Source organism: Trachypithecus francoisi, unplaced genomic scaffold (assembly GCF_009764315.1).
Source record: "Trachypithecus francoisi isolate TF-2019V2 unplaced genomic scaffold, Tfra_2.0 Lachesis_group5, whole genome shotgun sequence".
NCBI classification, from domain to species: Eukaryota; Metazoa; Chordata; class Mammalia; order Primates; family Cercopithecidae; genus Trachypithecus; species Trachypithecus francoisi.
Window position 1 is genome coordinate 140011567 of NW_022681470.1, and position 17115 is coordinate 140028681.

Here is a 17115-nt window from a genome sequence, read left to right on the forward strand (position 1 = left end):
TTTCTTTTTTTTAGACAGGGTCTCACTCTGTCTGTCGCCCAGGCTGGAAGGCTGGAGTGCAGTGGCTCGATCTCCGCTCACTGCAACCTCTGCCTCTCGGGTTCAAGCGATTCTCCCGCCTCAACCTCCCAAGTAGCTGAGTTACAGGCATGCGCCACCATAGCCGGCTAATTTTTGTATTTTTAGTAGAGACAGAGTTTTACCATGTGGGCCAGGCTGATCTCGAACTCCTGGCCTCAAGTGATCCATCCGCCTCGGCCTCCCAAAGTTCTGGGATTACAGGCATGAGCCACTGTGCCCGGCCTCAAATAATAACAACAATGGTAGCTACTATTTGAAAAACTTACCATGTCCCAGACACTTGTAAAATATTTTACAAACATCATCATCCCTTATTCTCCCCTTGGCTCACTCCAACTATGCTGGCTTCCTTCCTGGTCCTGGAACACTCCTGCCCCAGGGCCTTTGCACTTGCTGTTCCTGTTGCCTGGAACTCTCTTCCCCCAGATATCCAGATGGTTCCCTTACTCACTTTCTTTTCTTTTTTTTTTTTTTTTTTTTTTGAGATGGAGTCTCCTCTGTCGCCCAGGCTGGAGTGCAGTGGCACGATCTGAGTTCACTGCAACCTCCACCTCCTGGGTTCACGCCATTCTCCTGCCTCAGCCTCCCAAGTAGCTGGGACTACAGGTGCCCGCCACCACGTCCGGCTAATTTTTTGTATTTTTAGTAGAGACAGGGTTTCACTGTGTTAGCCAGGATGGTCTCGATCTTCTGACCTGGTGATCCGCCCTCCTTGGCCTCCCAAAGTGTTGGGATTACAGACGTGAGCCACTGCGCCTGCTTCCCTTTCCTCACTTTCTTCAGGTCTCTGCTTAAACGTCCCTTTCCCCAATCACCCTGTTTAAAGTTTACTTCCCCTTCCTCTTAATATCTTATGTACTTTACTTTTTCCCCCTATTTCTTGACTGTCTCACCCCATAGAATATTCATCTTCACATCCAACCTGGAGGCTCACTCCTGGAATCGCAACACTTTGGGAGGCCAGGGTGGGAGGATCGATTGAGGCCAAGGGTTCGAGACCAGCCCGGGCAAAATAGAGAGATGCCCATCTCTACCAAAAAAAAAAGAGAGAGAGAGAGAAAAGAATATTCAATTTCACACAGGCAGACATTTTTGTCTGCTGTTCACAGTACCTGGGACATAGTAGATGCTCAGTAAATTACCTGATTCTCAGGATGAGGAAGCCCTTTACACGTGTTAGGTCTCCACCACCCACTTGGCAAATAGGGAAACTGAGGCAGAGAGGAACAGTCATCCCCGCAGGTCACACTTCCATCTCGGTGTTGTCCAGCTCAGAAAAAAAGACTGTTCAAGACCCCCAGCCCCACTCCCCCCTCATCCTTAGCGCTTCTCCCCAGCCCGAGCCCTCAGCCCCAGGCCGCCACCTGGAAAGGCCTGAGTCATCGCCGCCTCCAGACGGCGGCGGCCGCGGGCTGAGGGCGACGGCGGCGGCGGCGGCGCGAGGTGACGCGGGGACGCCAGGAGGGGGCGTGAGTGCAGGCAAAACAGAGGAAATTAAAACCAGCCCGGCGCTCCTCTTCGCTGCCCCACGGCCGCCGCCGCCGCCGGCTGGTGCGTGGGCGGACGGGTGGGCGGCGAGGGCACTGAGCTTCCAGCTCCCCCGAAGGGGCGGGCCGGGAGCGGGTCCCCGGGGCCGCGAGAAAGGTCCAAAGCGTGAGTGCCCCGCCCCCACCCCAAGTTAAAGTTGCGAGTCTACACCCGCCCGGGACTCGCCTCCTAAAAGCTGCGTGCTGGGTCTCCGCGGTCCCTGGGTAGGATGCTGCCCTTGGTAGTCGTGGGAACTCCTCCCGTGGCCGAAGTGACCCCAGCACCGCACCTGCACCCAAGCAATTGCATCTGCTGGTCCTGGATCACGCCACCCTTGGGGCACGAAATGACCGAGGGATTCCTAGAGTGGTCTCAGTGCCCGGGAAGGAAGCCCCTTCCCGCAGCTAAAGGAGCTTCTTGGCGACCCGATTCATGGGAGCGCACGAGCGTGTCGCCCCCCACGCCCCCCAATGCCCGCTCTCCGAGGTTTTAGGGAGCCAGGGTGGGTGTCCCAACAGTAGGTGGGTGGGGACTTGCGACTCTGGCCCCCTGCCCTCTTCGGGTGGCCGGGGGCCGGGGTGGGCCGAGTGCGCCTTTACGCGCGGGGTCCTGTGGCTGGGGCTCGGAGAGGGGCTGCGCGCGGGAGGCGGTCCGGGAACGCCGCCTAGGGGGAGGGGGGAATACCGCTGGGGGGCGGGGCTGGGGAATGACACCGTGGTGGGGGTGGGGCGCTTGGGGAATGCTACCTGGGGGAGGTCCCCCACCCCATGGAGCGGTCCCCGGCGGGGGGCGGGCGAGGCCGTTGGATGGGGGGTTGAGGGCAGTCTGGGCGCCCCCCGCCCCCCGCCGGGCTCCGGGCCGGAGCCGTGACGTCACGGCGGCTGGAAGTGCCCGGCGCGGAGGCGCTGGAGGGGGCGGGGGGCCGAGCCGGCGCTTTATAAGAGGAGCCCGCCAGGCGCGCCGAGCCACAGCCCGCGTCCCCGAGCCCCCCTTCACCCCAGCCCGGAACCCCCCCAACCCGCAGCTCGCGCTCGTGCCCCCTCCCCCACGCCCCCCCGGGGCGCCTGGGTGTCGAGGGACAGAGCGCCCCGCGGCGGGCCAGAGAAGGGAAGCGCGGCGGGCGGCCGCGGGGCATGAGGCGGGGGCGCGATGTCGGTGCCGCTGCTCAAGATCGGGGCTGTGCTGAGCACCATGGCCATGGTCACCAACTGGATGTCGCAGACGCTGCCCTCGCTCGTGGGGCTGAACGGCACCGTGTCCCGTGCGGGCGCCTCCGAGAAAATCGTGAGTGGCTGCCGCGCGGGGGGCGCTCCCGGGGGGCGTGGTGCCCGCGCCACCGCCGCCGCAGCCCCCGGGGGCCCCCACCTGTACCCCCCTACCCTCGTGCTCCCCACGACCCTGCCCGGCGCGCCTAGGTAGGGGACGCCCTCTCAGGGTTCCAGGGTCGGACGTGGAGGCAGAAGGAGCCCCGGGACCCGCAGCCATCTCCGCGCCATTTGACATGGTTTTTGTTGTTATTATTGATTATTATTATTATTAGTGAGCAATGTCTGAGCGCCAACAGTGTACCGGGCTGGCTCCAGCCCCAGGGCGGAGGCGACAAGGGCTGCGGAATTGAGCCGAGTCCGGGCTGAGTGGGGTGCAGCGGGAGGAGAGTGAGACCCAGGGGTTTAGAAGAACCCTGTCTCTGAAAGAGGGAAGGATCCAGGGGTTTCCGAGTGTCTCCACCCTCAAGGTCTCTGCCTGGTTGCGTCTGGGCGTCTCTGAGTAGTTCTGTCTGGGTCTCCATTCATTTCCCCTGCTTTGCGTCTCTGGGTCTCTTTCTATTAATATTTCTGTCTCTCCCTGTCTCTGGCTCTGGCTCTGTGGCGCTGTCCGAGAGTTTGTGTCTCTTTTTGTCTCTTCTTCTCTCCCCTGCACCCCTTCCTCCATTCTTGCCTCGCCATGTGCTGAATATTTATCCCCATAGCTCACCCTCCCTGGGAGTTAGAAAGGGCGCAGACTGGGGCCGGAGCTGACACTGCCTCCAGGAGCTCCGGGATTGCGCCTTCCCATTCCATCCCCCTTTGTGGCTTTATCCTCCAGCGTCCCCGCTACAGAGCTTCCCTGGATCGGGGAAGGAGAGAACTCAGTGGGGTTCATAGTGGTGTCCTGGGGAGAGAGGGGAGGGGCTTCCTTCATTGCAAACTTCCCTGGGCCTCCTCCAGATATGCCCCTCCCCTCCCACTCCTCAACCTGTGGTAGCCCCACACCTGTTCCATCTGTTTGGGGGCTTCTCCCAAATCGTCCCCCAAACCCAGGCTGCGATGCCTGGGGCTCCCTTTCTTGAGCCCCAACTCTTCACCAACCCTCCCTTGCTTAGCCCCAAATGGTCATCATGCAGCTTCTTTCTCCTTGCTGGGGGCAAAGAAGATTTGCTCCCTAGGGTGGAAGGCAAGTGTGTGTGGTGGTGGTGGGGACACCTGAGAAGCCTTTATCCAGCCCCTGGTTGGGGTAGTATTGGGCTTGACACAGGTAAAAGCTTTCAGGCTAGATTAGACTTGGCAGCCAATGTGTGAGACGGTGTGTTTCTGTGTGTCTGTCACATCAAGTGCTTATTACTTGGGTATGTCCTGGTGTGTCTCTGTGTGTGTGTTTCCATGTGTATATGGGGGAATGGGAGTGGAGAAAGTTTATGTATACTGCTGGCATGGGGTCCGGGTGTGTCTTCCTGTGTGTGAGGGTGCATCCCAGAATGAGTGTGGGTGTGTCCCTGAGTGACTGTACTTGGGTGTGGACGTATCTGCAATTGCCTGTCCCCGACTATGCATTTGCGTGTGTTACAAGATTGCGTGTGTGCATAGGAGTTTGTTATACACGAGTATGACACAGGCGTCTTGCCGTTGCCATCTGAGACGGGAGAGAGGTGGTATCTCATTGAAATCAGAAGCCAAATTTCCCTCCACCACCATCGAAAGCATGTGAGTCTGTGTGCATGTGTTCTGTGCAGGTGTGTGTAAATGTGTGCAGATGGTGTGTCTGCAGAATGCATACATAAGTATGCAAGAGCATGTCTATGAGTTATGATTTTGTGTATGCATATGTATCTGTGCAGACATGTGTGCAAGTATCTTTGTGTGCATATGTGTGGACAGTTATGTCTTTGTGTGTGCATATAAGTGCAAGTGTGTATTTATGAAAGTGTGTGTGTGTGCCTACCTTGTACGCATATGGGTAGGATGCCCTGTGTGCTCTGTGTTTTCTGTAAGTGTGTATGTGCGTGTGCCCAAACAGACCTGATCTCCACTCTGGCCCATTCGTAGCTAACAGCACCTTCATCCAATGCTTCCATAAATTCACCTGCTGAAAGCCAATGGCCCTCCCATCCGTGACACCACCCCATCCCTCAGTCTCATTATACTTTGTCAAAAGGGATCTAAGAAGTGAGATGTTAAGGTACCCAGGGTGAGGGCTGGGAGGGGACTGTGACATGAGGGTGTCCGTCTTGGGAGTCTGATAGACCTATGTTGGAATCTAGATTTTATCCCCAACTTGCTCTGTGACTCTGGCCACTGCCTTTGTCACTCTAAGCTATTGTTTTCTCATCTATAAAATCGGAATGATGTCTTACCTCACAGAATTGTTGTAACAGAGATCTGCTATTCAAATTGCCAACCTTACACCCTTCCATATATCTCTTCGTCCATCCATCCATACCTGCTTCCATCCATCTATCCATTTTTTTTTTTTTTTTTTTTGAGACAGAGTCTGGCTCTGTTGCCCAGACTGGAGTGCAATGGCATGATCTCAGCTCACTGCAAGCTCCGCCTCCCAGGTTCACGCCATTCTCCTCCCTCAGCCTCCCGAGTAGCTGGGACTACAGGCACCCGCCACCACGCCCGGCTAATTTTTTGTATTTTTAGTAGAGACGGAGTTTCACAGTGTTAGCCAGGATGGTCTCGATCTCCTGACCTCGTAATCCACCCGCCTCAGCCTCCCAAAGTGCTGGGATTACAGGCATGAGCCACCGTGCCTGGCCTATTCATCTATTTTTACGTCCATCCTTCCATCTGTCTCGCTATCCATCTCTCCATTCATTCATTCATCCATCCACCTATTATTCCATCAGTCCATCCATCTATCCATCCATTATTTCATCTACCCATCCATTTTTCTATCCATCCATTCACCATACACCCACCCATTATTCCATCTGTCCATCCATCTGTACCACCATCCTTTCACACATCCATCTCTTTATCCTTCCACCCATCTCTTTTCATCTATCCATTATTCATCATTTGTCTCTCTGTCCTTTCATGGATCCATTCTTCTATCCATCCATCTCTCTATCCATGCATTCACCAATCCCTCCATCCATCCATTATCCAACTATCTCTTTTTCTATCCTCTATGCATCCATCCTTCCACCATCTATCTGCCTCTCCATCCATTCATCTATTCTTCCATCCATTGTATTTATTCCACAAAACTAATTTTTTTAGGAGATGGAGTCTCACCATGTTGCCCAAGCTGGTCTTGAACTCCTGGGCTCAAGGGATCCTCCCGCCTCCGCCTCCCAAAATGCTGGGATTATAGGCATGAGCCACCAGCGCCCAGCCTATTCCACAAGACTATCAAGTGCCTCTTCTATGTCAAGAATTTTTACGTTTGAAAACCCCCAGATCAGTGCCTAAGATAGCAGATGCTCAGTTAGTGATAAGACTTTCGAGTCAGACATATCTGGGTTTGAATTCTGGCCCTGTAATTTACTAGCTGTGTGACTTTGGGGGGAAATTATTTAACTTCTCTAAGCCACAATTTCCTTATTGTTGTTATTATTAATATTATTATTTTTAGAGAAAAAGTCTCACTCTGTCACCCAGGCTGGAGTGCAGTGGTGCCATCATAGCTCACTGGCATCTGGAACTCCTAGGCCCAAGTCATTCCTCCGTCTTAACCTCCTGAGAAGTTGGGATTTGATTTCCTTATTAGTCAGGGGGAATTTAGAGTCTTCATGAGACTGTAAGATCCTTGAAGACGTCTGTGTTTTGCTCACTAGTGAACCCTAAGGTGTGATGCGTAGTAGGACTACAATAAGTATTTGTCAAATGACTGAATCCACAACCACACCTTCATAAGGATTTGTGGATTCCTCCTTCAAACAAAAACAAATAAATAACGGGTGCATAGTAGGTGTTTAGTAAGGAGGGGTTGTTTTGTTTACCCTTCTAGCGGAGCCTGGAATAAATATTTCTCAAGTGTCTAAATCATTTCACCTTCCTCAGGACTGGGGAGAACAAATGGAAAGTGACCAGGCACATAGTAGGTGCTCAGTTAGGATGAGATGTCGGAAAGTGTAGCGTCCCAGCATGGGGGAGGCTGAGGGGTTCAGGAAACGAAGCTGTATGGATTCCCAAAATCAGGAGGCAGAAGGTTGGATGCTGGTGTTTGGCTTTAAAAAGGAACTCAGAGGTGTGGTGGCCTGGAGCCTCGGGGGTCCTGCTTCTCTCTGGCTTCCTCCTCCTGAATTGCAGAAGCAGCTTAGCATTCCTGTGGTTACAGACCATCTCTGGGAAGACATGGGGAGGAAGCTGCCGCTACTACCTTTGGCCAACTCCCAGCCATAAACCATCCCTGTGGGACAGGAGCCTTCGGCAGAATGGCTCCTCACCTGGGGATCATAAATCCAGGACCAGACTAAGAGCTGTCAGCTGTATTGCCAGCTGCGGCCATCATTTCAGTGCCTGAAGTGAAATACCTGAATCTTGTATGTTATACCCTTAACCATCCCCTCCTCCTGGGGGGCTGGAGAGAAGGAAGGGGAGATGGAGAAGGGGTGTGCTGTTTGAGGGGGACCTTTTGCTTTATGGGAAGAATTAGGAGGGGCCGAGCAGCTCTCAGCAAAAGGCTCTTTGAGTAGCACTGTGGCTCATGCCTGTAATTCTCAAGCTTTGGAAGGCAGGGGTGGGAAGATTGCTTGAGGCCAAGAGTTCAATACCATCCTGGGCAACACAGCAAGATCCTGTCTCTACAAAAAATTAAAATAGGCTGACCACAGTGGCTCACATGCGTAATCTCAGCACTTTGGGAGGTCAAGGTGGGAAGATTGCTTGAGGGCAGAAGTTTGAGATCAGCCTGGATAACATAGCAAGACCCCATCTCTACACAAAAAGAAAATACATTTTTAGCCAGGCATGGTGGCTCACAACTGTAATCCCAGCACTTTGGGAGGCCAAGGTGGGTGGATCACCTGAAGTCAGGAGTTCAAGAGCAGCCTGGCCAACATGGTGAAACCCGGTGGCTTATGCCTGTAATGCAGTGCTTTCGGAGGCCGAGGCGGGCAGATCACGAGGTCAGGAGATCGAGACCATCCTGGCTAACACAGTGAAACCCCGTCTTTACGAAAAATACAATAATTAGCTGGGCATGGTGGCGGGCGCCTGCAGTCCCAGCTACTTGGGAGGCTGACGCAGGAGAATGGCGTGAACCCGGGAGGCGGAGCTTGCAGTGAGCCGAGATTGCGCCACTGCACTCGAGCCTGGGCAAGAGAGTAAGACTCTGTCTCCAAAAAAAAAAAAAAATTACCCAGGTGTGATGGCGGGCGCCTGTAACCCCAGCTACTTAGGAGGCTGAGGCAGGAGAACACAGGAGGCAGAGGTTACAGTGAGCCGAGATCACACCATTGCACTCCAGCTTGGGTGACAAGAGCAAAACTCCATCTAGGAAAAGAAAACAAAAAGATATAAAAGAAAAAGGCCGGGCGCGGTGGCTCAAGCCTGTAATCCCAGCACTTTGGGAGGCCGAGACGGGCGGATCACAAGGTCAGGAGATCGACACCATCCTGGCTAACATGGTGAAACCCCATCTCTACTAAAAATACAAAAAACTAGCCGGGCGAGGTGGCGGGCGCCTGTAGTCACAGCTGCTCGGGAGTCTGAGGCAGGAGAATGGCATGAAACCGTGAGGTGGAGATTGCAGTGAGCTGAGATCCGGCCACTGCACTCCAGCCTGGGTGACAGAGCGAGACTCCGTCTCAAAAATAAATAAATAAAAAATAAAAAATAAATAAAATTAAAAAATAAAAAGAATTAGCTGGGCATGGTAGTGCACACCTGTAGTCCCAGCTACTCAGGAGGCTGAAGCATGAGGATTGCTTGAGCCCAGGAGTTGGAGGCTACAGTGAGCTATGATCACACCACTGCACTCCAGCCTGGGTGACAGAGTGAAACCCTGTCTCAACAACAACAAAAAATAAGAGAAGAATAAGGGAGGAATTATTTTAGATTGAGTGGCCTCTCTGAGGAGGTAACATATATGCAGAGATTGGAAGGATGTAAAGAGGGGAAGAGGGAGGATTTCAGGAGGCAGAGAGTTATAAGTAGAGGGAACAGCCCCTGCAAAGAGCATGAGGCAAGACCTTGCCTGGCGTGTTGGAGGAACAGGGAGGAGGCCCATGTCTGGAGCATAGTGAGTGAAGGGAAGAGGGAGAGGAGGTGAGGGAAGGGAGGTGATGGGAGCCATATGATGTTGTGGGGAAGGGGTTTTTTCAGGGACTTTAGATTTTTTAAATTTTTAAATTTTATTTTATTTTTTTGAGATGGATTGTCACTCTGTCACCCAAACTGGAGTGCAGTGGCACAATCTTTGCTCACTACAACCTCCACCTCCTGGGTTCAAGCGATTCTCCTGCCTCAGCCTCCCAAGTAGGTCGGATTACAGGCACGTGCACCACCAAGTCCAGCTAATTTTTTGTATTTTTAGTAGAGATGGAGTTTTGCCATGTTGGCCAGGCTGGTCTTGAACTCCTGACCTCGAGTGATCCACCCACCTTGGCCTCCCAAAGTGTTGGGATTACAGGTGTAAGCCACCATGCCCGGCCTATATCTGTCTCTTTATCTCATTCATGTCTGTCTCTCCATGTCCCTCTGTGCCCATCTGTCTCTATCTCTGGGATTCTATCTCCATCTCACCGTAGGACCATGACGAGGACTCTGGGAAACAGTCTAGAATTCTTGAGTGAGAGAGGCTTCTAGGGCCAGGACCTGTGTTGGATGTTAGGGAGGATTTGGTGACAGAGGGCAGGATGACCCAGACCACCTCTCTTATTTATTTGTTTGTTTACTCATTTATTTTGAGATGGAATCTCTCCTCATCCAGGCTGGAGTGCAGTGGCACCATGTTGGCCCACTGCAACCTCCCTCAATCATCTCCTGGGTTCAAGCGATTCTCATGCCTCAGCCTCCTGAGTAGCTGGGACTACAGGAGTGCGCCACCACACCCAGCTAATTTTTGTATTTTTAGTAGAGATGGGGTTTCAGCATGTTGGCCAGGCTGGTCTCAAACTCGTGACTTCAAGTGATCCACCCGCCTCAGCTACCCAAAGTGCTGGGATTACAGGCGTGAGCCACCACACCCAGCTCCAGACCACCTCTCTTGAGGGTCCCAAAGAGAGGCGTTGGGAGTGTCTGGACCCCCTGGGCACGCTGGTGATGGGGCCAAGCGTTGACTGGAGATGGAGGTGGGCTCCTAAGCTCCAGGTGACCCCTTGCCCCCTCTGCCCCCCAGCACCATTTCCCCTCCCCTGCTGCCACTCGGGAGGGCGTCCCTCTAGGACCCAGCCACCAGGCCCAGTACTGGCTCCAAGATGGAACAGCTGTCTGGGCTGCAGCTGCAGAAGCTCATTTTGAACAAGGGAGATGATTGCAGGAGTGACTGGGGGAGGGAGAGGGAAGGGGAGGGTAGCTAGGGCCAAAAGGAATCAGGCCTGATTGTTACCGCTGCTGCTGCAGAGAGTGGATTGCCCAGGAGATGGGGGAGGCCAAGCCAGGCGGGAAAAGGCAGAGGGGAGGTTTGTCTGCCCAGCCGCGCGTCTGTGTGTCCCCACTCTGGTCCTCCCAGTTGCAAAGTTTTCTCTGCCTGCGTCTCTCTCTTCCTGTATTTCAGAGTCCGTATCTCTGGCTCTGCAGTTCGGTTTGTATTTGAGTTTCCGCATCTCCCCTTGCCTAATCTCTCTGCCCCTCCACCTGGATCTCTGTGAATCTCCGAGCCTTCCTGCCTGTCCCTCGGTGCTGCTGTCATAATCAGAAACACAGCTAAGGTTCGAGCAGCTCTTGGGAGCGCTCTTTCTTGTCTTGTCATTTCTGCGATACTCAGGGGCCAGAGACAAATAGAGGCGACAAATTCCCAGGAAACGGATGGAATGGTGTCCTTCAATAAAGGGATATTTGCAAAGATATCTCAATTAGGACTAATTAATTAAGCGAGCCACTTCCCCTGCCCTCTCCCCCACCTTGCGTACCCGCAGCCTCCTGGGAGGGAACCAGCCAATGAGTGGATGGCAGAGCCTGGTGCTCAGACAGTGTCTCAATGTTTAATTTATAACAGCCTTCTCCCCGCCGCCCCATCAATCCATCCGGAAGGGCAAGGTGGCCATGGGCGCGTAGACTCTGGCAGAGGCTGCAGACCTGCCTGGTCGCTGCGAAAGCATGTTTGGGTGTGTGCGTGCCCCCTGCATATCAGAGCATGTCATAACATGTTTGAGCGTGTCTTCATGGCAAGCACGCCCCTTCATGTAAGGGCAATCTGATGGCCATCAGTTGTGTCTGAACCCAAGGGACGCGTTGGACTGGATGAGAGCGTGTCTTGTGTGTGGAATGTCTGAGTGTGGCAAAGGCATGCCTGACTGTGTTGAGGTGCGATGGGGCATGTGGAGCACATCTGAGGATGTGGCACATGTTGAGACTGCTCAGGGTATAGCTTCTGTGCCAGGCTGCCAAGGCCTGTACCTGCAGGTAAAGCATCTCTTCTCAAGGGCATGGCAAGGTAGGTTTTTGGCAGAGGCTCCTGGTAGGAATAGCAGAGACAGGACAAGGATCCACAGCTTCCAAGATGAACCAATCTGAATCTTTGCAGCCCCTTCAGAACTAGTGGCTCAGGAAGGTTGAATTCCAACTTTTTTTTTTTTTTTTGAGACGGAATCTCACTCTGTCGCCCATGCTGGAGTGCAGTGGCGCAACCTCTGCCTCCTGGGTTCAGGTGAGTCTCTTGCCTCAGCCTCCCGAGTAGCTGGGACTACAGGCACCTGCCACCATGCCTGGATAATTTTTTTTTTTTTTTGAGACGGAGTCTCGCTCTGTATCCCAGGCTGGAGTGCAGTGGTACTATCTCGGCTCACTGCAAGCTCTGCCTCCCGGGTTCACGCTGTTCTCCTGCCTCAGCCTCCCGAGTAGCTGGGACTATAGGCGCCCGCCACCACGCCCGGCTAATTTTTTTTGTATTTTTCGTAGAGATGGAGTTTTACCATGTTAGCCAGGATGGTCTCGATCTCCTGACCTCGTGATCCGCCTGCCTCGGCCTCCCAAAGTACTAGGATTACAGGCGTGAGCCACTGTGCCCGGCCTTTTTTTCGTATTTTTAGTAGAGATGGGGTTTCAACATATTGGCCAGGCTGGTCTTGAACTCCTGAACTCAGGCAACCCACCCACCTCGGCCTCCCAAAGTACTGAGATTACAGGCATGAGCTACCGTGCCCTAACTTTTTTTTTTTTTTTTTTTGAGACGGAGTCTTGCTCTGCCACCCAGGCTGGAGTGCAGTGGCCGGATCTCAGCTCACTGCAAGCTCCGCCTCCCGGGTTTACGCCATTCTCCTGCCTCAGCCTCCCGAGTAGCTGGGACTACAGGCGCCCGCCTCGCCGCCCGGCTAGTTTTTTTTTTTGTATTTTTAAGTAGAGACAGGGTTTCACCGTATTAGCCAGGATGGTCTCGATCTCCTGACCTCGTGATCCGCCCGTCTCAGCCTCCCAAAGTGCTGGGATTACAGGCTTGAGCCACCGCGCCCGGCCGCCCTAACATTTTTTTTTTCTCCCAAGGCAGGGTCTCACTCTGTCACCCGACTGGAGTGCAATGGCATGATCATAGCTCACTGCAGCCTCGACATCCTGTGCTCAAGCGAGCCTCCTGCTTGAGCCTCCCAAATAGCTGGGACTACGGTGTGCACCACCACCCCTGGCTAATTTTTGCATTTTGTATAGAGACGGAGCTCACTATGTGGCCTAGGCTTGTCTCGAAGTCCTGTCCTCAAGTGATCCTCCCACCTTGGCCTCCCAAAGTGTTGAGATTACAGGTGTGAGCCACCACACCCGGCCAGAATTCCAACACTTGATGTAATAGTTGCTTTTCTGTCTTCTGGCTTCCCACCCCCAGCGTGTGGCTTCAGAGTCCCCAGTTTTCCTCATCTCGCTAGTCCTACCAGGTACCATAGAGTCACTTCTCAACCCCACTTCTGCTTGCCCCTTCACACCCCACACAGAGGAGCTACCTACCAGTGCTGAGGGAAAGTGTTGCCTCTTAAGTTTACCTTTCTTGTTATGAAGCCCTCAGTTTAATACTCAGAATACTCAGACTGGGCCTGTTATCCCAACACTTTGGGAGGTAGATGTGGGTGGATCACCTGAGGTCAGGGGTTTAAGACCAGCCCGGCCAACATGGTGAAACCCCATCTCTACTAAAAATATAAAAATTATCTGGGTGTGGTGGTACATGCCTGTAATCCCAGCTACATAGAAGGCTGAGGCAGGAGAATACCTTGAACCTGGGAGGCAGAGGTTGCATTGAGCGCCGAGATCCTGCCACCGTGCTCCAGCCTAGGTGACAGAGTGAGACTCTGTCTCAAAACACACACACACACACACACACAAATACTCAGCCTGGGATTAGAGACCTAAGGGCCAGACTAACAGGATGGTTCAGACAGGTCTGATGATCCAACCCTCAGTGTAATGCCCAACCAGGTAATGCAGCCTTCAGTATAATGTCAAGTCTGGTGATGCAGCTCCCAGTGTAGTGCCCATCAGAGTAATGCAACCTTCAGTAGAATAACAAGTAGATGTAGCCGTTAGTGTGATGCCAGGATAGTATTGGGGCCAAAAATGTATCTTGAAATATGACTTTGGTTCTGCAGATAGATGCTGGCTGGGGCACTTGGTGCAGTGAGAAGGAAAGGAAATTTGTTTATTCTTGGGAGTAAATAGCCAGACATTCTCTGGCTATTCCAGGAGTCCAGGGTTTCCTAACCCTGCTGGCCAAGGCTGGCTCCATTAGCCCTTGTAAGTGCCATGTGACCTCAGCAGGACATCAGGCTTATTAGTATAGCAGAAGTTCTGCAGGAATATTTCAGGTCTCACCGCAATGCTAATGAGTTCGTTGGGAGACCTAAGACGGCAGCTGACAGATGCATACTCCTCCTGAAAGGAGCGTAGGAATGTTCGTGGATAGAGGTGGCTGGACACAAATGGGTGTGGAGAGTTAATCATGGAAGGGCACAGTTGTTCCTTGACTGGACGCAAGTGTGTGCCTTCTGTGTGGATAATATGTTAGTGAATAACATGTTTTTTGGCTCCTGGTGGGCATACATGTGTGTACCTGGCTGTTCAGGAGAACACACAGAGGTCCATGGGTGTTCATAGGGAGGTGTTCACCAGTGTGATGGGCTCACACACTGGCACATGTTGCAGAGCTATTTGTGAGTATGGGTATGTGCACTTCTGTCCATGGCTGCAGAATTATCAAGGATAAAAACAACGGCCAGGTGCAGTGGCTTATACCTATTATCTCAGCACTTTGAGAGGCCGAAGTGGGAGGATCGCTTGAGCCCAGGAGTTCAAGACCAGTCTGGGCAACATCGTGAGATCCTGTCTCTATAACAAAATATGTAAAAATTAGCCAAGCATGGTGGTGCACGCCTGTAATCCCAGCTACTCGGGAAATCGAGGCTGTCTGTACAAAAAGTACAAAAATTAGCTGGGTGTGGTGGTACCCGCCTGTCGTCCCCGCTACTTGGGAGGCCAAGGCAGGAGGATCACTTGAGCTCAGGAGTTCAAGATGAGGCTGAGCAACATAGGGAGATCCTGTCTCTACAACAAAAAGTATAAAAAATTAGCCAGGCATGGTGGTACATGCCTGTAATCCCAGCTACTCAGGAAGTCGAGGCTCCAGTGAGCTATGATCGCACCAGCACTCCAGCCTGGGTGACATAGTGAGATCTTGTCTCTAAAAAGAAACCAAAAAAGGATGGGTGATCCTCACACCTGGTCTTGAACTCCTGGGCTCTCACCTGTAATCCCAGCACTTTGGGAGGCCGAGACAGGCAGATCACTTGAGGTCAGGAGTTCAAGACCAGCCTGGCCAACATGGTGATACCCCATCTCTACTAAATACAAAATATAAAAATTAGCCAGGCACAGTGGTGGGTTCCTGTAATCCCAGCTACTCGTGAGGCTGAGGCAGGAGAATCGCTTGAACCCAGAAGGCGGAGGTTGCAGTGAGCCGAGATCGCGCCATTGCCCTCCAGCCTGGACGACAGAGCAAGACTCCATCTCAAAAAAAAAAGATAAAGGCAAGTAAACACAGATATATCCAGTGTCCTTGATATCAATATAGAGTCAGTATATAAAGTCATTATGCAGGTTGACTTGTGGGCTCACGATTTGTACACAGAATCTATGGAAATAGAATGTTTGTGAACACATGTGAACTAAAGGAATGTTAATTGCCATCAGCCACAGCACACAGACATACATATCCTCTAATGCACAATGGCATTTCCCTGGATTTCCACTGATGTGCACATATGTGCGTGGCTAGTCACAGGCATGTCCGGATACCCCACATGTGCCCTGAAAGTGGGAATTCACAGGTGCCTGTGGATAAACAACACAGGCGTCAGAATCCCCGTGCGCTCCAATGCCTACATGCTCCTCTTTTGGAACACAAATAACAAAATCTCCAGAAATTCTCTGAACTCCTGGTAAAGCAAGATCTCAAAGCTAACATAGGTGGCCTCAGAAGTGCCCTCAGGCTCTTTTGAAAGGAGCTTAGAGGGAAGTTTAGAGTCAGGTGGGTGTCTGGGTACTCGGCCATCCTGGATAGTGAGCCAGGAATACGGAGCCCTGAGCACAGCCCTGCTCACCACACTGTTTCTTTCATTATTGTTTTTTTTTTTTTTTTTTTTTTTTTGAGACGGAGTCTCAATCTGTCACCCAGGCTGGAGTGCAGTGACGTGATCTCAGCTCACTGTAACCTCTGCCTTCTAGGCTCAAGCAAGTCTAATTCCTCAGCCTCCCAAGTAACTGGAATTACAGGCACAGGACACTGTATCCAGTTTCTTTCCTTCCTTCCCTCCCTCCCTTCCTTTCTTTCTTTTTCCTTCCTTTTTTTGTTTTTCTCCTTTCTTTCCCTCCTCTTTCCTTCTTTCCTTCTCTCCTTTCTTTCTTTTTTCTCTTTCTCTCTTTCTTTTCTTTTCTTTTCTTTCTCTTTCTTTCTTTCTCTCTTTCTTTCCTTTCTCCCTTTCTTTTTTTTCTCTTTCTTTCCTCCCTCCCTCCCCTTCCCCTTCCCTCCCCTTCCCTTCCCCTTCCCTTCCCCTTCCCTCCCCTCCCCTTCCCCTTCCCCTTCCCTCCCCTTCCCTCCCCTTCCCCTTCCCCTTCCCCTTCCCTCCCCTTCCCTCCCCTTCCTCCCCTTCCCCTTCCCCTTCCCTCCCCTTCCCTCTCCTTCCCCTTCTCCTTCCCTCCCCTTCCCTCCCCTCTCCTCTCTTGAAACAAGGCCTTGCTCTGTCACTCAGGCTGGAGCGCAGTGCTGCAATCATAGCTCACTGCAGCCTCAGCCTCCTGGGCTCAAGTCATCCTCCCACTTCAGCCTCCTGAGTAGTTGGGACTACAGGCATGCATCACCATGTTCAGCTAATTTTTAATTTTTTTTGTAGAGACAGGGTTTTACGATGTTGTCCAAGCTGATCTCAAACTCCTAGGTTCAAGCGATCCTCCTGCCTCAGCCACCCAAAGTGCTTCACCAGCCTTTCTTAGCTGGGATTCCCCCCCAACCCCACCCCTGTCACATTTCACACCTTTCCCCCATCAGAGCTAAGTATGGGGTCCAGTGCATAGAAAGATGCCTGGCACAAGGAAGGGCACGGTGCATGGTAGAGACCGTGGTGGTTTTTTTTGTTTTTGTTTTTGTTTTTGTTTTTTGAGATGGAGTCTTGCTCTGTAAGCCCAGGCTGGAGTGCAGTGGCATGATCTCGACTCACTGCAAGCTCCGCCTCCCGGGTTCACACCATTCTCCTGCCTCAGCCTCCCGGGTAGCTGGGACTACAGGCGCCCGCCACCACGTCCAACTAATTTTTTGTATTTTTAGTAGAGACAGGATTTCACCGTGTTAGCCAGGATGGTCTCGATCGATCTCCTGACCTCATGATCCGCCTGTCTCGGCCTCCCGAAGTGCTGGGATTACAGGCGTGAGCCACCACGCCCGGCCGAGGCTGTGGTTTTTATTGAGTTGAATCATGATTACTATCATGAATATTCTCCACCAGTGCAGTGCAGAGAGATCCTGGCCCTTTTCTGTCTAATATTCCAGCCTTTTCTCACAGCTCCTGCGTGTGCTTGCATTCACCGTGATGCTGCTCCGTTATCCATTGTTCCACCGGTTTCTCTCCTTCCCTGCTCCAGCTGGAGAAGGTCCATCCTTTCAAGT

At 52.5% G+C, this 17115-nt stretch overlaps 1 protein-coding gene across 2 annotated transcripts in view; it reads left to right on the forward strand.

The window, feature by feature from the left end:
* The window catches only part of OLFM2 (olfactomedin 2), an 88507-nt gene that overhangs the window by 21560 nt on the left and 49832 nt on the right, over positions 1-17115 (forward strand). Inside the window, exon 1 of one of the 2 annotated variants that reach the window (XM_033199056.1) lies at positions 2577-2892. The exons of the other annotated variant lie outside the window; for it this stretch is intronic. Within the exon in view, the coding sequence (XP_033054947.1) occupies positions 2758-2892 (135 nt within the window). The 5' untranslated portion in view covers positions 2577-2757. Of the gene's footprint in view, positions 1-2576; positions 2893-17115 lie in introns of those variants that run through there. 2 annotated transcript variants of the gene reach the window in all.